Below are 26,026 nucleotides of genomic sequence, written 5' to 3' on the forward strand. Positions count from 1 at the left end.
ACCAGTAGTAACTACAGTACTGAGGCTCCATCTCTACCAGTAGTAACTACAGTACTGAGACTCCATCTCTACCAGTAGTAACTACAGTACTGAGGCTCTCCATCTCTACCAGTAGTAACTACAGTACCGAGGCTCTCCATCTCTACCAGTAGTAACTACAGTACCGAGGCTCTCCATCTCTACCAGTAGTAACTACAGTACTGAGGCTCCATCTCTACCAGTAGTAACTACAGTACTGAGGCTCTCCATCTCTACCAGTAGTAACTACAGTACTGAGGCTCCATCTCTACCAGTAGTAACTACAGTACTGAGGCTCTCCATCTCTACCAGTAGTAACTACGGTACTGAGGCTCTCCATCTCTACCAGTAGTAACTACAGTACTGAGGCTCTCCATCTCTACCAGTAGTAACTACAGTACTGAGGCTCTCCATCTCTACCAGTAGTAACTACAGTACTGAGGCTCTCTATCTCTACCAGTAGTAACTACAGTACTGAGGCTCTCCATCTCTACCAGTAGTAACTACAGTACTGAGGCTCTCTATCTCTACCAGTAGTAACTACAGTACTGAGGCTCTCCATCTCTACCAGTAGTAACTACAGTACTGAGGCTCTCCATCTCTACCAGTAGTAACTACAGTACTGAGGCTCTCCATCTCTACCAGTAGTAACTACAGTACTGAGGCTCTCCATCTCTACCAGTAGTAACTACAGTACTGAGGCTCCATCTCTACCAGTAGTAACTACAGTACTGAGGCTCTCCATCTCTACCAGTAGTAACTACAGTACTGAGGCTCCATCTCTACCAGTAGTAACTACAGTACTGAGGCTCTCCATCTCTACCAGTAGTAACTACAGTACTGAGGCTCCATCTCCACCAGTAGTAACTACAGTACTGAGGCTCTCCATCTCTACCAGTAGTAACTACAGTACTGAGGCTCTCCATCTCTACCAGTAGTAACTACAGTACTGAGGCTCCATCTCTACCAGTAGTAACTACAGTATTGAGGCTCTCCATCTCTACCAGTAGTAACTACAGTACTGAGGCTCTCCATCTCTACCAGTAGTAACTACAGTACTGAGGCTCTCCATCTCTACCAGTAGTAACTACAGTACTGAGGCTCTCCATCTCTACCAGTAGTAACTACAGTACTGAGGCTCTCCATCTCTACCAGTAGTAACTACAGTACTGAGGCTCCATCTCTACCAGTAGTAACTACAGTACTGAGGCTCTCCATCTCTACCAGTAGTAACTACAGTACTGAGGCTCTCCATCTCTACCAGTAGTAACTACAGTACTGAGGCTCTCCATCTCTACCAGTAGTAACTACAGTACTGAGGCTCCATCTCTACCAGTAGTAACTACAGTACTGAGGCTCCATCTCTACCAGTAGTAACTACAGTACTGAGGCTCTCCATCTCTACAAGTAGTAACTACAGTACTGAGGCTCTCTATCTCTACCAGTAGTAACTACAGTACTGAGGCTCTCCATCTCTACCAGTAGTAACTACAGTACTGAGGCTCTCTATCTCTACCAGTAGTAACTACAGTACTGAGGCTCTCCATCTCTACCAGTAGTAACTACAGTACTGAGGCTCTCCATCTCTACCAGTAGTAACTACAGTACTGAGGCTCTCTATCTCTACCAGTAGTAACTACAGTACTGAGGCTCTCCATCTCTACCAGTAGTAACTACAGTACTGAGGCTCTCCATCTCTACCAGTAGTAACTACAGTACTGAGGCTCTCCATCTCTACCAGTAGTAACTACAGTACTGAGGCTCTCCATCTCTACAAGTAGTAACTACAGTACTGAGGCTCTCTATCTCTACCAGTAGTAACTACAGTACTGAGGCTCTCCATCTCTACCAGTAGTAACTACAGTACTGAGGCTCTCTATCTCTACCAGTAGTAACTACAGTACTGAGGCTCTCCATCTCTACCAGTAGTAACTACAGTACTGAGGCTCTCCATCTCTACCAGTAGTAACTACAGTACTGAGGCTCTCCATCTCTACCAGTAGTAACTACAGTACTGAGGCTCTCCATCTCTACCAGTAGTAACTACAGTACTGAGGCTCCATCTCTACCAGTAGTAACTACAGTACTGAGGCTCTCCATCTCTACCAGTAGTAACTACAGTACTGAGGCTCCATCTCTACCAGTAGTAACTACAGTACTGAGGCTCTCCATCTCTACCAGTAGTAACTACAGTACTGAGGCTCCATCTCCACCAGTAGTAACTACAGTACTGAGGCTCTCCATCTCTACCAGTAGTAACTACAGTACTGAGGCTCTCCATCTCTACCAGTAGTAACTACAGTACTGAGGCTCCATCTCTACCAGTAGTAACTACAGTATTGAGGCTCTCCATCTCTACCAGTAGTAACTACAGTACTGAGGCTCTCCATCTCTACCAGTAGTAACTACAGTACTGAGGCTCTCCATCTCTACCAGTAGTAACTACAGTACTGAGGCTCTCCATCTCTACCAGTAGTAACTACAGTACTGAGGCTCTCCATCTCTACCAGTAGTAACTACAGTACTGAGGCTCCATCTCTACCAGTAGTAACTACAGTACTGAGGCTCTCCATCTCTACCAGTAGTAACTACAGTATTGAGGCTCTCCATCTCTACCAGTAGTAACTACAGTACTGAGGCTGGCTCTCCCAGGGTGGTGGTGTGTGTACACATTCCCTTCATGCCAGCCTTGCTGTGTGTGTGGTCCTGGACTACAACTCAGATAATATAAACCTTTATGAAAGTTGAAGACAGTGGAAACACACACTTTGCCAAGAATGAAACAGTTGACATGGACACACTCATTCAGCTGGATTCCTCTCAATCCAGAAGTAATTTCCACCTCTTCATCCCTAAAAGTCAAACACAGGTTCTAATGGAGAGTGTTTAGTTCATCTGCAGTGTTTAGATACTACTGCACTGTTGGAGCTAGGAACACAAGCATTTCACTACACCTGCAATAACATCTGCTAAACATGTGTATGTGACCAATACAATTTGATTAGATTAATTTGCAGCGTTTGAATCATGTAAGTAAGCATTTCACGGTCAGGTCTACACCTGTTGTATTTGGCGCATGTCACAAATAACATTTGATTTGATCTGCAGTGTATGATTCATCTGCAGTGTTTGATTCATCTACAGTGTATGATTCATCTGCAGTGTATGATTCATATACAGTGTTTGATTCATCTACAGTGTATGATTCGTCTACAGTGTTTGATTCATCTACAGTGTATGATTCATCTGCAGTGTATGATTAATCTACAGTGTATGATTAATCTGCAGTGTATGATTCATCTACAGTGTTTGATTCATCTGCAGTGTATGATTCATCTTCAGTGTTTGATTCATCTTGTTATTTCTGCAACAGAAAAAAGACAGAAGGAATACGCAGTATAACTTAGCAGTTTATTCCATAATTTACACTTTCTCTTCTATCAAACTGTAAAAACAGTAGAGAATATAAAGAAAGAATAACATAGTCCAATGTTTCTCAGAAAGGAACACTTCTTAGGTCTCTGCATGAGGTCATTTGTGGAAAGCCTGTGTGTGTGTGGTGTGTGGTGTGTGTGTGTATGTGTGTGTGTGTGTGTGTGTGTGTGTGTGTGTGTGTGTGTGTGTGTGTGTGTGTGTGTGTGTGTGTGTGTGTGTGTGTGTGTGTTGTGTGTGTGTTGTGTGTTGTGTGTGTGTGTTACTGAGTGGTGTGTGAGATGGTGGACTGGAAGGCGAAGGAGATGTGGTTTCGTGCGTGGTCCAGGTAAGCATCTCTGAAGGTGTGCGTGTCCCCTGCGAAGTGTCTCCACTGCATCAGCTCTGACATGCTCAGATGCTTCTGCCCCGCCCCACCACAGTCACCTTGACGACCCAGCTGGCACGGCCTATCAGACGCAGGCGCCTCATCCTCTCCTTCTTCTATAATACACACAAGAAACACATTAAATAAAAACACAAGCAGACAACGGGTGTGAATATATAGATATATATATTACCCGGGGCTGATCCGTCCATACTGCAGCTGCAGTCTAGCAGGTCGTGAGTGAGACAGGGTGTGTCTGTCAGGCTGAAGAGATCTCGCAGCTCATTGGAGGAGAAGCTGGTGTGCTCCGCCCCTTTCCCCAAGTCCACCACTGTCCCAGAAAGCCCCTGTTTGGACACCTGCCTCTGGAAGATACGCTCCTCTATGGTACCTGCAGTGAGTAGGCGGTAGATGTGAACAGTCTTCTTCTGTCCGTCTCTCCACACTCGTGCCATTGCCTGGAGGGGGACAGACACACAGACAGACAGACACACAGACAAACACACACACACACACATCAGCCCAACTATCACATCAGGAGGAAAGCCTCTTCCTCATCCTCACTCCTCCAAAAGCATAGCATGTACTGACTGACCAGTAACGTGTACATGTGTGTTTCAGATGGGAACGAAACATACACTAATGGTGGTGAGTGAGAGTGTGTGTGTGAGTGTGTGTGTACCTGTATATCGTTGGCAGGGTTCCAGTCGATGTCGTATAGGACCAGGTGGGAGGCGCCGATCAGGTTAAGCCCCACCCCTCCGGCTTTAGAACTCAGGAGGAAAAGGAAGTGGGCGGAGTGAGGGCTGTTGAAGTTGTCCACCAATCGCTGCCTCTGGATGGTGGGGGTGTTGCCGTCCAGGCGACAGTAGGTGTAGTCCAGGTGGACACACAGGTCCTGGAGTAGGTCTAACGTCTGAGTGTAGTTGGACACCAACACCACCCTGTACACACGCGCACACGCACGCACGCACGCACGCACGCACGCACGCACGCACGCACGCACGCACGCACACACACACACACACGATCAAGATGGTCAAGATCATCTCACAGTTATGTGCCAGAGTATGAGTGTGTCAACCATAGAATTAGAATACTAGACTGGACATGAACCTTCTTATGATGGTCTAAAGGTCAGCCATGTTGGTCAGGGAGTTGGACAACCATGGTTAGCCAGTGCTGTGATATGATATTGTATAAAGTAATGCATTTGAAGAATTTATCTGCACTGTGTTTGTTAGCCAGCCAGTTTTAGAGGAATGATTCTATAAATGTTTCTAATGAACTGCCAATATGCCAACATTCCATTCAAACAACACAGTGAATCAGATAGGACTGAGACAAGTTGTAAATGTAACAAGTACTGATACTGTATCATATAACTCACAGCTTTCCAAGAAAACTAAAATGTTGACATTTATGGTCTGTTCACATATATTTCAAAGGCTATTTATAAAGAAAATGTGTATAAAATCCATATAAATTGTATTTATAATAATATGACAATATTTTAGGTTGACAATAATTCTATTACACAATTTCTGATATCACATGCTTTGCTTTTATTTTCCTCTATAAGAAACATCTGGATTCTGCCTCTACTGCCATTCATTCCAATTAGACAGGTTTGGATTTCTCCCTGGCCAATATGGCTGCCATTTTCACCCCATTCTGGAACTTTGAGGGTTTATGACAGCCCATCTAGTAATTTAATAGGATCCGTATGGTGTCAACAAACCAATGCCAGTGTGCCCGGATCCCTTGACACATTTCATACTAACACGCACGCACACACAGACACACACGCACAGACACACACGCACACCTACCTGTCAGTAGGGCTGAGGTGGCGAATAGTGGTCAGTAGGTCAGACAGGACCAGTAGTTTCCCTGAATCAGCTGTACTGAAGCCCCCAGAAGAGTAAGACTCTGGAAAGACACCTCTTAGCCCTTCATACAGAGAACCCTCTGCTGAGCCGCCATCAGAACGCTCCTGGAACACACACACAATCATCCCCATCATCATCATCATCATCATCATCATCATCATCATCATCATCATCATCATCAGCGTGTCTTTATGTGTCATACCTGTACAGTGGAGTAGAGCAGTCCTGGGTGGTTGCAGAGCTTTTTCAGGGCGGTGATGCAGGCGAGGTGTGTGTGAGTCTGTGTTGACCCCTGTAGACAGGCTCGGATGACACGGTGCGAGAGGAGAGCCTGGTACAGCTCCCGCTGCAAGGGGGAGGGGCTACAGAACACAGTCCAATCAAGACGAGGTGGCAGGTAGCGGTTGATGATCTCTTGGGTCCGCCTCAGAATAAACAGACCAGTCAGACGAGAGAGCTCAGCCGCTCGCTCCTCCCCCAAAACTCTCTCCTCCTACAGGGAGAGATATAGAGAAGGAATGAAGGGAGAGAAAGAGATGGGGACAGTACCTCAGTGCAGGAGGGCTGTTGTGAGAGTACAATAGAGAGATAGTGTAGAGGTATAGAGACAGAGATGGGGACAGTACCTCAGTGCAGGAGGGCTGTTGTGAGAGTACAATAGAGAGATAGTGTAGAGGTATAGAGACAGAGAAAGAGATGGGGACAGTACCTCAGTGCAGGAGGGATGTTGTGAGAATACAATAGAGAGATAGTGTAGAGGTATAGAGACAGAGAAAGAGATGGGGACAGTACCTCAGTGCAGGAGGGCTGTTGTGAGAGTACAATAGAGAGATAGTGTAGAGGTATAGAGACAGAGATGGGGACAGTACCTCAGTGCAGGAGGGCTGTTGTGAGCATACAATAGAGAGATAGTGTAGAGGTATAGAGACAGAGAAAGAGATGGGGACAGTACCTCAGTGCAGGAGGGATGTTGTGAGCGTACAATAGAGAGATAGTGTAGAGGTATAGAGACAGAGATGGGGACAGTACCTCAGTGCAGGAGGGCTGTTGTGAGAGTACAATAGAGAGATAGTGTAGAGGTATAGAGACAGAGATGGGGACAGTACCTCAGTGCAGGAGGGCTGTTGTGAGATTACAATAGAGAGATAGTGTAGAGGTATAGAGACAGAGAAAGAGATGGGGACAGTACCTCAGTGCAGGAGGGCTGTTGTGAGCGTACAATAGAGAGATAGTGTAGAGGTATAGAGACAGAGATGGGGACAGTACCTCAGTGCAGGAGGGCTGTTGTGAGAGTACAATAGAGAGATAGTGTAGAGGTATAGAGACAGAGAAAGAGATGGGGACAGTACCTCAGTGCAGGAGGGCTGTTGTGAGCGTACAATAGAGAGAAAGTGTAGAGGTATAGAGACAGAGAAAGAGATGGGGACAGTACCTCAGTGCAGGAGGGCTGTTGTGAGAGTACAATAGAGAGATAGTGTAGAGGTATAGAGACAGAGAAAGAGATGGGGACAGTACCTCAGTGCAGGAGGGCTGTTGTGAGAGTACAATAGAGAGATAGTGTAGAGGTATAGAGACAGAGAAAGAGATGGGGACAGTACCTCAGTGCAGGAGGGCTGTTGTGAGCGTACAATAGAGAGAAAGTGTAGAGGTATAGAGACAGAGAAAGAGATGGGGACAGTACCTCAGTGCAGGAGGGCTGTTGTGAGCGTACAATAGAGAGATAGTGTAGAGGTATAGAGACAGAGAAAGAGATGGGGACAGTACCTCAGTGCAGGAGGGCTGTTGTGAGCGTACAATAGAGAGATAGTGTAGAGGTATAGAGACAGAGAAAGAGATGGGGACAGTACCTCAGTGCAGGAGGGCTGTTGTGAGCGTACAATAGAGAGATAGTGTAGAGGTATAGAGACAGAGAAAGAGATGGGGACAGTACCTCAGTGCAGGAGGGCTGTTGTGAGCGTACAATAGAGAGATAGTGTAGAGGTATAGAGACAGAGAAAGAGATGGGGACAGTACCTCAGTGCAGGAGGGCTGTTGTGAGCGTACAATAGAGAGATAGTGTAGAGGTATAGAGACAGAGAGTGTAGATGTGTAATGTACCTCAGTGCAGATGGGCTGTCGGGAGCGGAGGATTGGCTCCTCGTACACCTTCCTGTAGGCAGCAGACGACCCCAGAATGCCCGGGTTCACAAACTCTATGATGGCATAGAACTCCTGCAGGTCATTCTGGACAGGAGTTCCTACAGTACAGCACACACAATATATCAGAAACCACTAGGAGAAAGTAAAAGGTCAATAAAACAGAGGGCTGTGTGTGTACCTGTCAGAATAACTCTGCGTGTACAGCTGAGACCACTGAGGGCAGAGGAAGTCTTGATGCTGCTGTTCTTCAACCTGTGACCCTCATCACAGATCACCAGCTCAAACTCCAGCTTCTGTACCTAGACACACACACACACACACACACACACACACACACACACACACACACACACACACACACACACACACACACACACACACACACACACACACACACACACACACACACACACACACAGACCTTTATGATGTCCCATGAGTGTATCATCCATCGTACTCCTAATCTGTGTCATTTAGGAGTTGAGGTGTAATTCAACAGTGTTGTAACACTGGTACTTCCCACCCCTGTTAGATAAGCTGCTGTGAACCAACTCACCACTTCCAGAGAGCGTAGCAGCATCTCATAGCTGATCACTAATACACTGTGGAGAGGAGACGCTGCAAACAGCTCCACCCTGTGGTCCTAATGAACAACACGGAACACACATCACCATATGGATCAGAAACAGCACTACAGGGAAACACACTTCCTCCAAACACACCCCGACCTGGTTAACAGTGTAGACACTGATCAAACACACCCCTACCTGGTTAACAGTGTAGACACTGATCAAACACACCCCTACCTGGTTAACAGTGTAGACACTGATCAAACACACCCCTACCTGGTTAACAGTGTAGACACTGATCAAACACACCCCTACCTGGTTAACAGTGTAGACACTGATCAAACACACCCCTACCTGGTTAACAGTGTAGACACTGATCAAACACACCCCTACCTGGTTAACAGTGTAGACACTGATCAAACACACCCCTACCTGGTTAACAGTGTAGACACTGATCAAACACACCCCTACCTGGTTAACAGTGTAGACACTGATCAAACACACCCCTACCTGGTTAACAGTGTAGACACTGATCAAACACACCCCGACCTGGTTAACAGTGTAGACACTGATCAAACACACCCCTACCTGGTTAACAGTGTAGACACTGATCAAACACACCCCTACCTGGTTAACAGTGTAGACACTGATCAAACACACCCCTACCTGGTTAACAGTGTAGACACTGATCAAACACACCCTTACCTGGTTAACAGTGTAGACACTGATCAAACACACCCCGACCTGGTTAACAGTGTAGACACTGATCAAACACACCCCTACCTGGTTAACAGTGTAGACACTGATCAAACACACCCCTACCTGGTTAACAGTGTAGACACTGATCAAACACACCCCTACCTGGTTAACAGTGTAGACAATGATCAAACACACCCCTACCTGGTTAACAGTGTAGACACTGATCAAACACACCCCTACCTGGTTAACAGTGTAGACACTGATCAAACACACCCCTACCTGGTTAACAGTGTAGACGTTGATCCTCTCACGGCCAAGCCACTTCTTAAACTCCGCCCCCCAGTTCTGCACCAGGCTGCCGGGGGCAACCACCAGCACAAGCTTAGCAACCGGCTTCCCACCGTATGGGCCCTGCTTTAGCAGCGTCCACGTCAAAGCCACGCTCTGGAGGGTCTTACCCAGACCCATCTCATCTGCCAGGATAGCACCGTACCTACATGTAGCCCTGACACACACACACCCCACACACACACATAATCAATCAAAGTAAATAAATAACAGCCCCATCACAGAGCCTTGTGGAACAAAACATACATTTTGTAGTGATCAGAGGATTCATCATTCATCATCTCCCATTACCTCATCCCCATGACACACTCGTAGAGGAACAGCAGGCCGTCTCGCTGGTGGGGTCGGAGGTGAGCGGTCAAGTAGGGGTCAACCACCACATCCACCAGTGGGAGGCCTGCCTTGTTATACGCCCACTGGTGATTGGTTGAGGGCCGGGGCATGACAATGGCTCCTACACACACCATTAGAGAGATGAGTGTGGTGTGTTTGAAGTGTGTGAGAATGGGTAACTTCATGTGTGTGTGTGATGAGAGAGAGTGTACTGTATGTCTGTGTATTTACCTGGTGCTAGAGGGTCATGGCGTGGTTTACAGGGCCCCTCCTCCTGAGGCTTGGCCACTCCCCTATCAGTCTCTCCGCCCAATAGCGTTGGACGGCAGAACGGTTTGGAAGCTGGGCGTCATGAGGGGGGAGGAGCTGATATCTTAGGCTCCTCCTTCTCCACATGGACGTCAAGGAAACAGCGGCCCTTATTGTAGTCCAGCTCTGATATGAGTCCCATCACCTCCACCTGTTTAGCTCCTATCATCAAGGTCTCTCCTTCACCCAGCGATGCCAGCTCTGATACCTTATAGCCACTACCTACACACACAATCTGAATCACACTCCGATGCACTCGGAAAATAACCCTCTCAGGGCCGGTCTCCTGGCCACAGAGTAGCCCTCTGGACTAAAACCACTTTCAAATCTGAATTCTCCATTGAGCATGATTTTTAGTCAAGGACTATGTTTAATCTGTGTTGGGGGAAACCTAAAATGTGCACACACTCACCCTTGCCGATGTCCTTGCCCTCCATGTCTTTAAGCGTGGCAGTGCGCCCTCGTGTCACCAGGACAGCGTCTCCCTGCCAGCGTTTGTGTTTCCTCCCACTGGCCTTACACCACATCACACTGAAGTACCGCGGCCCGTCAGAACCAGCACCGCTACCTGCCCCTGCCCCGACCACACCTGGACCACACCCTCCTGCCGGACTCTGTGAGGAACATCTGAAGTCTGAAACCCAAAAAACATCAACACTAATAATCAGAGCATTAACACACACATTACTGCTCACACAAACAGCAGCCAGCAAACTGTAAATATGCTGGAACACACCAGTGGACACAAGTAGCTCAACTCTTTTTCACTACAAGATCCTGATTGGTCTTTTATATAAGCTAAAGCAGGAAGGTATGAAAGCGTGAATTCCTATTTTAAATGTATGTAGTTCTGTCCATTAATGTTCTGTATTATGTCATGTTTCATGCTTTGTGTGGACACCAGGAAGAGTTTCAGCATTCTCACACACTGTTTCAGCAGTAGCCAATGTGGCTTCTAATAATAAAATACTACACCCTGAACCAAGGCTTTGAATTGCTCTTTAAAATACATTTGTTTTCAATTCTGTTATTGACAGCAGCAACATACAATTTAGAAAAGTGTGAATTGCGTGTGTACACACCCCTAAGGTTTTATGCAAGATCTGCTGAGTGGCAGTTCACATGTTCACCAGCAGAGGCTGCTACTTCACTGAGGCCTCCACTCTACTTACAGCCTGGGACTTTCCTACAGTGCCATGCCCAGGATGAGACATCAGCCCTGGGCCGCAAGAGGCTGTCCAAGCCATTTCCCTATATTTCTCTCTATAGAGGGTCTCCCTTGCCTTACAGAGAAACATTCAATCCAGTTTCCTCTAAAATTACCATATTAGGACTGTATAGTCACTGTAGTTGTTAAGCATCACTGCATCCGTGCTTTACCTCCCTTCTTACCACCGGGTCTGAATTACACATTCACTCTTACAGGTAGCAGGCTTACAGTGAAAATAACCTCATATTGAGTCCAGACTGAAGAGGTGAGAAGAGACATATGGGGGCGAGGGGCTAAAGAAGAGGGGAAGAGAGAGGGATAGAGAAGGGGAGGCATGATAAAGCACAAAACCAATTTAGAAAAAAATATTTTAATAGAAAACAATGAAACCACAGAAGATCTGAACAACAAACACTGAACATCACACCACTGTAACAGCAACACCCCCTTCTAAACCCCTCCCTCCAAATCCACTTCCCACCCCATCACCTATCATCTTCCCTCCTAATAGGATGGTGAAGCAACACAGGGTTTTGAACCAAATGAAACCAGTCAAAATAGTACCAGTTTTAAAACCAGTGATAGTTGCGCCTCTTGTCTGACAAAAGCAGAGATCTGTATTGTCTTTTGCTCCAGAGTCATAGCTCAACTGTAGTCACCACACACACTGTCCCACACGCAAACACACTGTTTAAATCCTCACTCAAAACACACACTTCCTTACGCAAATACACTGTTCAAAAGGCCCAGTGCAGTCAAAAACAAGATTTACCTGTGTTTTATATACAGTACCAGTCAAAAGTTTGGACACACCTACTCATTCAATGGTTTTTCTTTATTTTTACAATTTTCTACATTGTAGAATAATAGCGAAGACATCCAAACTATGAAATAACGCATATGGAATCATGTAGTAACCAAAAAAAGTGTTAAATCAAAATATATTTGAGATTCTTCTTCTTTGCCTTGATGACAGCTTCGCACACACTTGGCATTCTCTCAACCAGCGTCATGAGGTAGTCACCTGGAAAGCATTTCAATTAACAGGTGTGCCTTGTTGAAACATGTATTTCCTTCTTATTGCGTTTGAGCCAATCAGTTGTGTTGTGACAAGGTAGGGGTGGTATACAGAAGATAGCCCTATTTGGTAAAAGACCAAGTCCATATTATGGCAAGAACAGCTCAAATAAGCAAAGAGAAATGACAGTCCATCGTTATTTTAAGCCATGAAGGTCAGTCAATAGGGAACATTAAGAACTTTTAAAGTTTCTTCAATTGCAGTCGCAAAAACCATCAAGCGCTATGATGAAACTGGCTCTCATTAAGACTGCCACAGGAAAGGAAGACCCAGAGTTACCTCTGCTGCAGAGGATAAGTTCATTGGCATTACCAGTCTAAGAAATTGCAGCCCAAATAAATGCTTCAGAGTTCAAGTAACAGACATCTCAATATCAACTGTTCAGAGGAGACTGCTTGAATCAGGCCTTCATGGTCAAATTGCTGCAAAGAAACCACTACTAAAAGGACACCAATAAGAAGATACTTTTTGGGGCCAAGAAACACGAGCAATGGACATTAGACAGGTGGAAATATGTCCTTTGGTCTGATGAGTCCAAATGTGAGATTTTTGGTTCCAACTGCCATGTCTTTGTGAGACGCAGAGTAGGTGAATGGATGATCTCCGCATGTGTGGTTCCCACCGTGAAGCATGGAGGAGGAGGTGTGATGGTGCTTTGCTCATGACACTATCTGTGATTTATTTAGAATTCAAGGCACACTTAACCAGCATAGTTACCAAAGCATTCTGCAGCGATACACCATCCCATCTGGTTTACGCTTAGTGGGACTATCATTAGTATATCAACAGGACAATGACCTAAAACACAACTCCAGGCTGTGTAAGGGCTATTTGACCAAGAAGGAGAGAGATGGTGCAGCATCAGCTGACCTGGCCTCCACAATCACCCGACCTCAACCCAATTGAGATGGTTTGGGATGAGTTGGACTGCAGAGTGGAGGAAAAGCAGCCAACAAGTGGTCAGCATTTGTGGGAACTCCTTCAAGACTGTTGGAAAAGCATTCCTCATGAAGCTGGTTGAGAGAATGCCAAGAGTGTGCAAAACATCAAGACTGTTGGAAAAGCATTCCTCATGAAGCTGGTTGAGAGAATGCCAAGAGTGTGCAAAGCTGTCATCAAGACAAAAGGGTGGCTACTTCGAAGAATATTAAATATATTTTGATTTGTTGAACACTGTTTGGTTCAATATGTGTTTTGGTTTTTTCATTCAATATGTGTTATTTCATAGTTTTGATGTCTTCACTATTTTTCTACAATGTAGAAAATAGTACAATTGAATTAGTAGATGTGTCCAAGCTTTTGACTGGTACTGTATATTTCCACACTATGAGATTGGAATACTGTGAAATGGTGAAATTAATGATAATGCCTTTTTAGCGTAAGAGATGTTTAAAAACATCGGCTGAAATTTCAGCCTGTTCTGATGGGATGGAGTTTTGACCTGCCTGGTGACATAACCATAAATGTGTTAATAGACCAATAAGAAAGAGAGTTCCAAACTGTTCTGCCAATAACAGTTTGTTTTCAGTTTTCCCCTCCCCACTCAGACCACTCGCAGACAATCCCTAGAAAAATTCTTACTTGAGAAATTGAACTTTGCTAAGAATCTATTTTTGTCTCTTTTTGATCATTTTAATGGAAAACAATCACAGTAAGGTAATTCATTGTTACCCAGGAATGATTTGATATTGAGATAGAGAAGGCTGCATTGGACCTTTAAATCCTGCCTCAAACTCACTGTTCATCACACAAACATTATTTCTCAGGCCAAACCCCTCTTCCACACGCTAAACATTCAACACAGAAATACAAACAATTCAGAGCATCCTCCTGAGTGCCAAATGGTCAGTCCAATCAGGCAATGAGTGTGTTAGTTATAGGGGCAGTGGTAGTCCATGTCTCAGCCTGGCTGCCCTCAGTTTCTCTACTTTGATTTTTGCTCTCAGAAGCTCCTCCTCCAGTTCCTGCTTCCTCTTTAGCCCCTCCCTCTTCTCCTCCAGGTATACGCCCATCTTTCTGTGATTGGTCATGACCTGCTCGTGCTCCTCCTTGGCCAGCTGAAGGGGATGGAGCCTGTCAGGGTCACGGCGGGGGTAGTGGTCATGAGGGTAAAGGTCACGTTGCAGTGGAACGGGTGAGGTGGAGAGGGGCAGGACGACGGAGGATGGGCAGGGAGAGAGAGAGCCGTCATAACCATGGACACTGCCCAACTCCTCATCTTCCTCCTCCGCCCCCTCTCCTCCTAGCACCACCCCCACACGCGTGGAGAGGATGGTCAGGTCTGGCGGAGGCTTCACGTCCACGTCCTGGTCCAGCCTGACCACATCCTGGTCCAGCCTGACCACATCCTGGTCCAGCCTGACCACATCCTGGTCCAGCCTGACCACATCCTGGTCCAGCCTGACCACATCCTGGTCCAGGTGGTGTGTGACGGGGTTTGATGGATAGTCTGGGAGGGAGGAGCTGCTGCCAGGTTGCTCCATAGGAGAGTCATGCTTATACATCATCCTGCAGATAAACAGAATAATACAGCTTTATTACTGTATCATTATACATCACCCTGCAGATAAGCAGAATAATACCGCTTTATTACTGTATCATTATACATCACCCAGCAGATAAACAGAATAATACAGCTTTATTACTGTATCATTATACATCACCCTGCAGAGACAATATGGAATAGAATACAGCTTTATTACTACAGCCATACATGTATAAGTGGCACTAGGTGGGGGTATTGAGAGTATTCAATCAAATGTATTTATAAAGCCCTTTTACATCAGCTGATGTCACAAAGTGCTGTACAGAAACTCAGCCTAAAACCGCAAACAGCAAGAAATGCAGGTCTAGAAGACCGGCTGTGTAGAAATACAACCGGTCTTCTGGAAGATCAAAAACATTCTTCTTAAAACCCTTTTCATGACCATCTCATACTTTGCTAAAGAATGCATTCTCCTACTGTGGGCTAATACCTCTCCTACGTTTAAAATGTGAATTGACCAGATTGTTGACTTTCTGCCTCTTGAAAAGCGGGTTTGATAGACTCGTCTCCACAACTCAAATATATTTCAAACTGGACAGAGTGAATAGGGTGATATGTGTGTATATGTGACGTGTAAGGCGCTGTAAACATGACGTGTAAGGTGCTGTAAACATGACGTGTAAGGCGCTGTAAACATGACGTGTAAGGCGCTGTAAACATGACGTGTAAGGTGCTGTAAACATGACGTGTAAGGTGCTGTAAACATGACGTGTAAGGTGCTGTAAACATGACGTGTAAGGCGCTGTAAACATGACGTGTAAGGTGCTGTAAACATGATGTGTAAGGCGCTGTAAACATGACGTGTAAGGTGCTGTAAACATGCCGTGTAAGGCGCTGTAAACATGACGTGTAAGGCGCTGTAAACATGACGTGTAAGGCGCTGTAGACATGACGTGTAAGGCGCTGTAAACATGACGTGTAAGGCGCTGTAAACATGACGTGTAAGGCGCTGTAAACATGCCGTGTAAGGCGCTGTAAACATGACGTGTAAGGCGCTGTAAACATGACGTGTAAGGCGCTGTAAACATGACGTGTAAGGCGCTGTAAACATGACGTGTAAGGCGCTGTAAACATGCCGTGTAAGGTGCTGTAAACATGCCGTGTAAGGCGCTGTAAACATGACGTGTAAGGTGCTGTAAACATGCCGTGTAAGGCGCTGTAAACATGACGTGTAAGGCGCTGTAAACATGACGTGTAAGGCGCTGTAAACATGACGTGTAAGGCGCTGTAAACATGACGTGTAAGGCGTTGTAAACATGACGTGTAAGGCGCTGTAGACATGACGTGTAAGGCGCTGTAAACATGACGTGTAAGGTGCTGTAAACATGCCGTGTAAGGTGCTGTAAACATGACGTGTAAGGTGCTGTAAACATGACGTGTAAGGTGCTGTAAACATGACGTGTAAGGTGCTGTAAACATGACGTGTAAGGTGCTGTAAACATGACGTGTAAGGTGCTGTAAACATGACGTGTAAGGTGCTGTAAACATGACGTGTAAGGTGCTGTAAACATGACGTGTAAGGGCGCTGTAAACATGACGTGTAAGGGCGCTGTAAACATGACGTGTAAGGGCGCTGTAAACATGACGTGTAAGGGCGCTGTAAACATGACGTGTAAGGGCGCTGTAAACATGACGTGTAAGGGCGCTGTAAACATGACGTGTAAGGGCGCTGTAAACATGACGTGTAAGGCGCTGTAGACATGACGTGTAAGGTGCTGTAAACTCATATTTTGCTCATTGTCTTAATTAATGCTGGAACTATCATATAATAATAAATTATACACTGAGTATACAAAACATTAAGAACAAATGCTCTTTCCATGACAGACTAACCAGGTGAATCTAGGTGATCCCTTATTGATGTCATTTTTTAAATACACCTGAAATCAGTGTAGATGAAAGGGAAGAGACAGGTTAAAGGGGGATTTTAAGCCTTGAAACAATTGAGAATGTGTGCCATTCAGAGGATGAATGGGCAAGACGTAAAATGTAAGAACCTTTGAACAGGGTATGGTAGTAGGTGCCAGGTGCACCTGTACGTGTCAAGAACTGCAATGCTGCTGGGTTTTTCACACTCAACAGTTTCCCATGTGTATCAATTATGATCCACCACCCAAAGGACATCCAGTCAACCAGACACAACTATGGTCCATAATCCCTGAGGAACACCTTGTAGAGTCCATGCCCTGACAAATTGAGGCTGTTCTGAGGTCAAGAGTGTGAGCATGAGGAGTGTGTATGTGTGCATTTGTAAACTGATTGAGGTTAGCTCTGTGTTCAGTTCTACAGAGCAGCCCCTCCCCTCTCTAGTAGAGCAGCCCCTCCCCTCTTCTCTAGTTACCAGTAGAGCTCTACAGAACAGCCCCTCCCCTCTCTAGTAGAGCAGCCCTTCCCCTCTCCTCTAGTTACCAGTAGAGCTCTACAGAACAGCCCCTCCCCTCTAGTAGAGCAGCCCCTCCCCTCTCCTCTAGTTACCAGTAGAGCTCTACAGAACAGCCCCTCCCCTCTCTAGTAGAGCAGCCCCTCCCCTCTCCTCTAGTTACCAGTAGAGCTCTACAAAACAGCCCCTCCCCTCTCTAGTAGAGCAGCCCCTCTCCTCTAGTTACCAGTAGAGCTCTACAGAGCAGCTCCTCCCCTCTAGTTACCAGTAGAGCTCTACAGAGCAGCCCCCCCCCTCTCTAGTAGAGCAGCACCTCTCCTCTAGTTACTAGTAGAGCTCTACAGAGCAGCCCCTCCCTTCTGTAGAGCTCTACTTTTAATTACTAGTAGAGCAGCCCCTCCCCTCTCGTAGAGCTCTACAGAGCAGCCCCTCCCCTCTCGTAGAGCTCTACAGAGCAGCCTGTGTGTGTGTGTGTGTGTGTGTGTGTGTGTGTGTGTGTGTGTGTGTGTGTGTGTGTGTGTGTGTGTGTGTGTGTGTGTGTGTGTGTGTGTGTGTGTGTGTGTGTGTGTGTGTGTGTGTGTCTCACCTGTGCATCGTTGCTGGGTCTTTATCATGGTGGATAGCTCCGTGATGGAAAAGGTGAGGTATCATCTCCATCACTCTCCTGGTTGGTTCAGATATACTCCCTCTGTACTCTGGCTGGGCGTGTCTCCGTTGCATCACTTCCTGTTTGGCCGACTCCTTCAGCCTCTTGTAGAGGGTGCGTAGGCCCTGGGCAGTGCGGGGGGGCCTGTCCCCCCCCAGGACGTTGTACTGCTCAGACACTGTGTCCCAGCACTTGTTCTTGTCCACGATGACAGCGTGCTTGTTGGTGTGCTCCTCCAGGATGAGAATGTGTGGGCGGACCAGCTTCAGCAGGTCCAGTTTCTCAGACAGGGTGAAGTTGGACGAGCGAGCCTTACCCACCATACTGGACGACATGTAGACGGACCCAGACGCCATCTTAGAACATAGCCCAGGGAACCAGACTGGACCGAGCCAGGCCTAGACACCAGCACTAACTCAACACAATATCTCGCTTCTTTTCCTCTCCTTTTGAGATTTGGTCTGGTTCTCTACCTCCCTTTTCTTTCTGTTCTGTGATGAGGCTCAGGCTAATACTGGTTTAACTCTCACTCACTCTCTTCCTTGTCCCTCTTCTTTCTCCCCCTTCATGGAATCTCAATCAAACAGTCTCTGTCTAACGCATGTACTCTCTCTCATCCGAGGTCTTCTCTGCTCTGTGTTACACAACACACACGGCAACAATAAGAATCAGGCTTAACTAGGCCAGCCTCGTTTAGGCCCCCGCCTACCGCGGAGGGCTTTGGGTGAATTCCTCCCAGCTTAGGCTGACGCAGGCTAAAGCCGCTTAAACCCAGCCCGACCTACTTACAGCCCGGTCTCTCTAAACCTCAAACCAGCGCTCGTTCTAACTGCTATACACCAAATACTAACATACGGGGGGAATGTGTGTGCTTACATGGGGAAATACCGATGAAATTGTAAAGATACATTTTCTTTATTCTTATTTCCGTTTAACTAGAAAAGAGAAACGGCGCTGGTTTAACCGGAGCGGTGTGCGCGCAGCGCGAGTCCGTGCGAATGCGCGATTAATTTTTTTTTACACAAAGGAAAATCAGAGCTGCTTCTCAAAGAGAAACACACGAATCATCCGCCGACGGGAACAACAGAATGAGGGAAAACTAGTTGAAAACCTCAAGAGAGAGGAAAAGCAGAGAAAGGAGAGGAGACAGACAGAGGCACTAGTTGCTCTGAGAGGGAGGAGGACAGAGCGCGTGTGCTCACTGATCCCAGGCACAGCTCTAATCTGCCTCGCGCTGCCGCTGCACTACCCACGCTCATTTGCATAATGCTGGACCTGCTGTCATTAAAACATAGGCTTGTTACAGTTGGCTAGGCTTCATTCAGTGTGTGTTTGTTTCACTGAAGCCCAAGCCAGAGCATTAAATAAATCCCTGCCAGTCCTAAATGGATAGACTAAGTGTCGCTCACCTTAGAAAGGCGATATTGGTTTGCTGCATTTCCTTTCTAAAGCAGCATATACATGATCTTGGTTTCAAGGAAAAATTATAACCACAAATAGGTGTTAAGTGGCATAAAAAAGTCCAGGCACACGTGAGGGTTTAAAAATCCTTTAATTTGTAGTCATAATTAAAATACACCAACGAGTATCGGCTAAGGCCTAAATCAGGCTGACAAAAATGAACATATTTTTTAACTGAGCCTGTTGGTCTGAGCTGGTGCTCCAATACCGTTTGCCAGACGGTAGCAGAGTAAACAGTCTATGGCTTGGGTGGCTGGAGTCTTCCTCTGATACCGCCTGATATAGAGGTCCTGGATGGTAGGGAGCATGGCCCCAGTGATGCACTGGGTTGCCGCACCAACCTCTGTAGTGCTTTGTGGTTATGTTGCAGAGGAAGGGGTTCAGTCCCAGGGTCCCTAGCTTGGTGAGGAGCTTGGAGGGGACTATGGTGTTGAACACTGAGCTGTAGTCTATCAACAGCATTGACAGTTATTTCCTCTCCAGGTGGAAGAGGGCAGTGTGAAGTGCAAGATTGCATCATCTGTGGATCTGTTGGGATGGTATGTGAATTGGAGTGGGTTTAGGGTGTCTGGGATGATGGTGTTGATGTGTGTCATGACCAGCCTTGGACTTCATAATTACAGATGTGAGTGCCACATGACTACAGTCATTTAGGCAGGTTACCTTGGAAATCTCGGGAACAGGGACAATGGTGGTGCGTTGAAACATGTTGGCATTCCAGTCTGGGACAAGGAGAGATTGAACATTTCTGTTAAGACACTTGCCAGCTGGTCAACGCATGCTTTGATGAACACGCTCTAGTATTCCGGCCTTGTGATTGTGAACCTGTTTAAATGTTTTACTTACATCGGCTACGGAGAGCGAGATCACAGTCATCTGGAAAAACAGGGGCTTTCACGGAAGGCATGGAGCTTGTTTGGGAGTTCTGCATCGCTAGGCAACTCATGGCTGTTTCCCTAGGTAATCCGTTATCGTGTGCAAGCCCTGCCAAATACGACGAGCGTCGGAACCGATGTAATAGGATTCCACCTTCCTCCTATATTGTCCTTTTGCATGTTTGATGTCTTGTCGGAGGTCGTAGCATCTTTCCCTGTCTTTTACATCAAGGACCACATTGGAAATAACCCAAAGGTTAAATCTAGACTTGGTTTCCTCTATCGTAATCACTCATCTTTCACCCAGCTGGCAAACTAACCCTGATTCAGACGACCATCCTACCCATGCTAAATTACGGAGATGAAATGTATAGATCGGCAGGTAAGGGTACTCTCGAGCAGCTAGATGTTCTTTACCAGTCGGCCTTCAGATTTGCCAACAATGCTCCTTATAGGACACATCACTGCACTCTGTAAACTGGCCGTCTCTGTATATCCGGTGCTAGGCCCACTGGTTGATGCTTATTTATAAAACCCTCTTAGCCCTCACTCCCCCCTATCTGAGATACCTACTGCAAGTGGTGCAGCGGTCTAAGGTACTGCATCTCAGTGCTAGAGACGCCACTACAGACCCTGGTTCGATCCCGGGCTGTATCACAACCGGCCGTGATCGGGAATCCCATAGGGCGGCGCACAAATTGGTCCACTGTCGTCTGGGTTAGGGGAGGGTTTGTCCGGGGTTGGCCATCATTGTAAAATATGAATTTGTTCTTAACTGACTAGTTAAATAAAGGTTAAATAAAACAATACAACTATATATATAGAGCACCCGTTCTGCCAGTCACATTCTGTTAACGGTCCCCAAAGCACACACATCCCTGGGCCGCTGCTCTTTTCAGTTCGCTCCAGCTAGAGACTGGAACAAGCTGCAAAACACACTCAAACTGGAAAGTTTAGCCTTTTTGCCTCTTGCTAGGCCGTCATTGTAAATAAGTATACAGTGCCTTCGGAAAGTATTCAGACCCCTTGACTTTTTCCACATTTTGTTATGTTACAGCCTTAATGTAAAATTGATTAAATCGCTTTTTTCTCCTCATCAATCTACACACAATACTCCATAATGACAAAGCAAAAACAAGTTTTTAGAAATGTTTGCTAATTTAGATCTTTTTAAACTGAAATATTACATTTACATAAGTATTCCGACCCTTTACTCAGTACTTTGTTGAAGCACCTTTGGCAGCGATTACAGCCTCAATTATTCTTGGGTATGACGCTACAAGCTTGGCACACCTGTATTTGGGGAGTTTCTCCCATTTTTCTCTGCAGATCCTCTCAAGCTCTGTCAGGTTGGATGGGAGACGTTGCTGCACAGCTATTTCAGGTCTCTCCAGAGATGTTCGATCAGGTTCAAGTCCGGGCTCTGGCTGGGCAACTCAAGGACATGTCCCAAAGCCACTCCTGCGTTGTCTTGGCTTTGTGCTTAGGGTCGTTGTCCTGTTGGAAGGTGAACCTTCACCCCAGTCTGACGTCCTGAGAGCTCTGGAGCAGGTTTTCAACAAGGACCTCTCTGTACATTGCTCCGTTCACCTTTGCCTCGATCCTGACTAGTCTCCCAGTCCCTGCCACTGAAAAACATCCCCACAACATGATGCTGCCACCACCATGCTTCACCGTAGGGATGGTGCCAGGTTTCCTCCAGACGTGACACTTGGCATTCAGGCCAAAGAGTTCGATCTTGGTTTCATCAGATCAGAGAATCTTGTTTCTTATGGTCTGAGAATCTCTAGGTGCCTTTTGGCAAACTCCAAGCGGGCTGTCATGTGCCTTTTACTGAGGAATGGCTTCCGTCTGGCCACTCTACCATAAAGCCTTGAAAGATGGTTGTCTCTCTGGAAGGTTCTCCCATCTCCACAGAGGAACTCTGGCCTTTTGTCAGAGTAACCTTTGGGTTCTTGGTCACCCCCTTGACCAAGGCCCTTCTCCCCCGATTGCTCAGTTTAGCGGAGTTTAGTTTTGAGGGTTCCAAACTTCTTCCATTTAAGAATTATGGAGGCCACTGTGTACTTGGGGACCTTCAATGCTGCAGAAATGTTTTGGTACCCTTCTCTAGATCTGTGCCTCGACACAATCCTGTCTCGGAGCTTTACGGACAATTCCTTTGACTGTGGGACCTTACATAGACAGGTGTGTGCCTTTCTAAATCATGTCCAATCAATTGAATTTACCACAGGTGGACTCCAAGCTGTAGAAACATCTCAAGGATGCTCAATGGAAACAGGATGCACCTGAGCTCAATTTCGAATCTCATAGCAAAGGGTCTGAATACTTATGTAAATAAGGTATCGGTTTTAAATTTTGTATACATTTAGAAAATGAAAAACCTGTTTTTGGTTTGTCATTATGGGGTATTGTGTGTACATTGCTGAGGATTTGTTTTTATTTAATCCATTTTAGATTAAGGCTGTAACGTAACAAAGTGCGGAAAAAGTCAAGGGGTCTGAATACTTTCTGAAGGCACAGTATGTTCTTAATTGACTTGCCTGCTTAAATAAAAAATATCCCTATTTTATTAGGCAAAATACAGTTTCTACCCGTGCCTCACCTTCTTGGGTCTTAAACTCAATCGTTAACCTATACAAAATCCCAGCATCTCTCAAACAATGTTTCAGAACATCTTTAGCAACAGCAGTGAAATGTAAACAATATATGCTACATAGTTAATATACTGCATTTTGCTTATGGCACAACATTTTTTCCTGACTATTCTTACCATCATCGTTGGTTAGTAGTAACTTTGTTGCTTTATAATCAGTGATGTTCATCACCAGGATTTCTGCTTTTGACATACAGAGAGAGTAAATCCAAAGCTTACCAGAAGTACTGCTCCACATTTAAATGCATTAGATCTACACCAGGAATACCTGGTTTCAATGGCAACGTTTACTGTGCCACCACCACAACCCACCCCACCTCCCATATCTAACTCACCAGCTGGGTCTCCAGTGTTCTCCTCTGTAAAGGAAGGGTCTTCAGGCTCTAGCTCGTTCTTCTTACTGTCTGCTGCACCCAGCACCCTGGCTAGAGCTCTGGACAGGCCTGGGGCTTGGGGGCTGCTCTTAGCCAGGCTGAAGGCCTTCACAGGCAGGGCAAGGGGCAGTGCAGGGACTGAGAGGCTCCTCTGGACCTGCAAGGAAGGAGAACTGTTAGATAGGTCTGAGAAGGTCCACATGTCGCAGTATGAGTGAAACCCTTTACACAGTCTTGGATGAAGTCAAATCAATTCAAATATTATTTGTCATATGCTTCGTAAACAACAGGTCTGGACTAACAGTGAAATGCTTACTTACTTCACAACAGAGAAATAATAGAAAAAACACGTAATAATAACATAATTGATACACAATGAGTAACGAGAAGTTGACAACAACAAAAAGCCTTTCGTTAACTAACACCCCCTTACTAGCTCTGACTTTGCTGATAGCTACTTTCAGGAGAAATGTACTTACTATGACTGAGATGTGTGGTTGTTCCACCTAGCTATCTGAAGATGAATGCACTAACTAAGTAGCTCTGGATAAGAGTGTCTGCTAAATGACTACAATGTAAATGTAAACCATTGAACAGTTTTATAAAAACGAACTATTTAGCAGTCTTATGGCTTGGAGCTAGAAGCTGTTCAGGGTCCTGTTGGTGCATTGGTAGTGCTTGCCGTACAGTAGCAGAGAGAACAGTCGATAATTTGGATGGCTGGAGTCTGAACATTTTTAGGGCCTTCCTCTGACACCGCCTGGCATAGAGGTCCTTGATGGCAGGGAGCTCGGCCCCAGTGATGTACTGGGTTGTACGCACTACCCTCTGTAGTGCCATGCGGTCAGATGCCAAGCAGTTGCCATACCAAGCGGTGATGCAGCCCCTCCACTACAGCCCTGTCGATGTGAATGTGGGTGTGCTCGACCCTCCGTTTCATGTTGTCTACCATCAGATCCTGTCTTGCTGACATTGTGGGAGAGCTTGTTGTCTCTGACCTCCTCCCTATAGGATGTCTCATTGTTGTCGGTGATCAGGCCTATCACCGTTATGTCGTCGGCAAACTTAATGGTGTTGGAGTCGTGCGCACCCACACAGTCATGGGTGAACAGGGAGTACAGGAGTGGACTAAGCATGCACCCCTAAGGGGCCCCCATATTAAGGGTGAGCATGGCGGATGTTGTTACCTACCCTCACCACCTGGGGGCGCCCTGACAGGAAGTCCAAGATCCAGTTGCAGAGGGAGATGTTCAGTCCCAGGGTCCTTACCTTAGTGATGAGCTTGGAGGGCACTATGGTGTTGAACGCTGAGATGTAGTCAATTAACAGCCTTCTCACGTAGGTGTTCCTTTTGTCCAAGTGGGTAAGGGCGGTGTGAAATGCAATACAGATTGTGTCATCTGTGGATCTGTTGGGGAGGTATGCGAACTGGAGTGGATCCAGGGTGTCTGGGATGATGGTATTGATGTGAGCCATGACCAGCCTTTCATAGCATTTCATGACTACAAATGCTACATGGCAATAGTCATTTAGACAGGTTACCTTGGCGTTCTTGGGCTCAGGGTCTATGGTGGTCTGCTTGAAACATGTAGCTATTACAGACTGGGTCAGGAAGAGGTTGAAAATGTCAGTTTAGACACTTCCCAGCTGGTCAGTGCATGCTCTGAGTACGCATCCTGGTAATCTGTCTGGCCCTGCAGCCTTGTGAATGTTAATTTGTTAAAGGTCTTACTCACATCGGCTAGACAGAGAAGTAGCGCCAATATGACTCCTATGCTTAGTTACTTAATTACTACAATAGTAATAGGGGTCACATTTGTGACTAAGGATGAAAGTGAAGTGGACCGTGTGTTCACCTTGTTGAGCACGTTCCCCAGGGTGAGTTTAGGGGCCAGAGGCTCCGGTTCAAGCAGGGTACCCACAGGGGGATCAGGAGGACCAGCCAGTGAGGCTCCAGGAGGGACGAACCGGGGCTTCTTCGACATGTTACCAAAGACCTGGCTGGGGGCCCCTGAGCGACGCATCCTGTCTGTGAGTGAGGGGATGTTTGTAATATTTGATAAAATCATTTCACATCTATAAGAGGGCTTATGGGTAGGGGTGGCCAACCCTGAGCCCCCTGGAGAACAAGTACTAGTGGTCCTGGGTATGCAGGCTTTTGTTCCCTACTGAAACACCTTATTCAGCTAGCTAACTAGCTAATCAATGTTCTAGTAAGCAGCTGATTAGGAAAAGGCAGCTAGTTAAATAACAGATTTACATAACATAGCTATATATAACTTCCATTCAGTGTACATGGCCCTTGAATAGTTAGTTCAGATCAATGAGATGTATGGGTTTATACCAATGATGTGTTTATACACGTCATTGTTGGTTCAGATAGATACATTACGTTAACTGTTAACTAACGTTAGTGTAGCTAGTTAGCCCAAATTAGTGCAGCTACCTTGAACGCTTCAACATTTTAATCTCATCGTCTATAACAAGCAACTAGCTTGTGACAATATGTTGGAAAGATAACACAAGGCATAAATGTATGTTTCATACATACCTGGCTGTTTAGTCAAGCAAGCCTCTGCTTTACAGTTAGTTACAAGAAAACAATGATACACAACTCTTCAGAGACGAATTCTCCCGCTAAATTGGCGTAAACTGCTATTGGCTACGTGTTACGTAGAGGGGCGGAGTCCAGTGT

The 26,026-nt window shown here is 46.1% G+C and overlaps 2 protein-coding genes across 2 annotated transcripts; both read right to left on the reverse strand.

The window, feature by feature from the left end:
- Positions 1–3,693: 3,693 nt before the first annotated feature.
- On the reverse strand, positions 3,694–25,969 carry LOC120047331 (DNA repair and recombination protein RAD54B-like). The gene is made up of 18 exons (XM_038992854.1): positions 25,883–25,969; positions 25,188–25,360; positions 23,293–23,488; positions 17,906–18,347; positions 14,323–14,902; positions 14,133–14,181; positions 10,519–10,740; positions 10,029–10,139; positions 9,756–9,918; positions 9,396–9,621; positions 8,405–8,491; positions 8,027–8,147; positions 7,807–7,946; positions 5,912–6,202; positions 5,650–5,813; positions 4,500–4,761; positions 4,011–4,275; positions 3,694–3,933 (listed from the first exon to the last, which is right to left on the reverse strand). Exons 2-18 carry the CDS (start codon positions 25,353–25,355, stop codon positions 3,713–3,715), a joined length of 3,708 nt encoding a protein of 1,235 aa, XP_038848782.1. The 5' UTR covers positions 25,356–25,360; positions 25,883–25,969; the 3' UTR covers positions 3,694–3,712.
- LOC120048858 (fibrinogen silencer-binding protein-like) lies at positions 13,691–18,836 on the reverse strand. Its single transcript, XM_038995153.1, has 2 exons — positions 17,906–18,836; positions 13,691–14,902 (listed from the first exon to the last, which is right to left on the reverse strand). The coding sequence occupies exons 1-2, from the start codon at positions 18,319–18,321 to the stop codon at positions 14,269–14,271; spliced, it is 1,050 nt and encodes a 349-aa protein (XP_038851081.1). The 5' UTR covers positions 18,322–18,836; the 3' UTR covers positions 13,691–14,268.
- Positions 25,970–26,026: the final 57 nt, after the last annotated feature.

Source organism: Salvelinus namaycush, chromosome 5 (assembly GCF_016432855.1).
Source record: "Salvelinus namaycush isolate Seneca chromosome 5, SaNama_1.0, whole genome shotgun sequence".
Taxonomy (NCBI): Eukaryota; Metazoa; Chordata; class Actinopteri; order Salmoniformes; family Salmonidae; genus Salvelinus; species Salvelinus namaycush.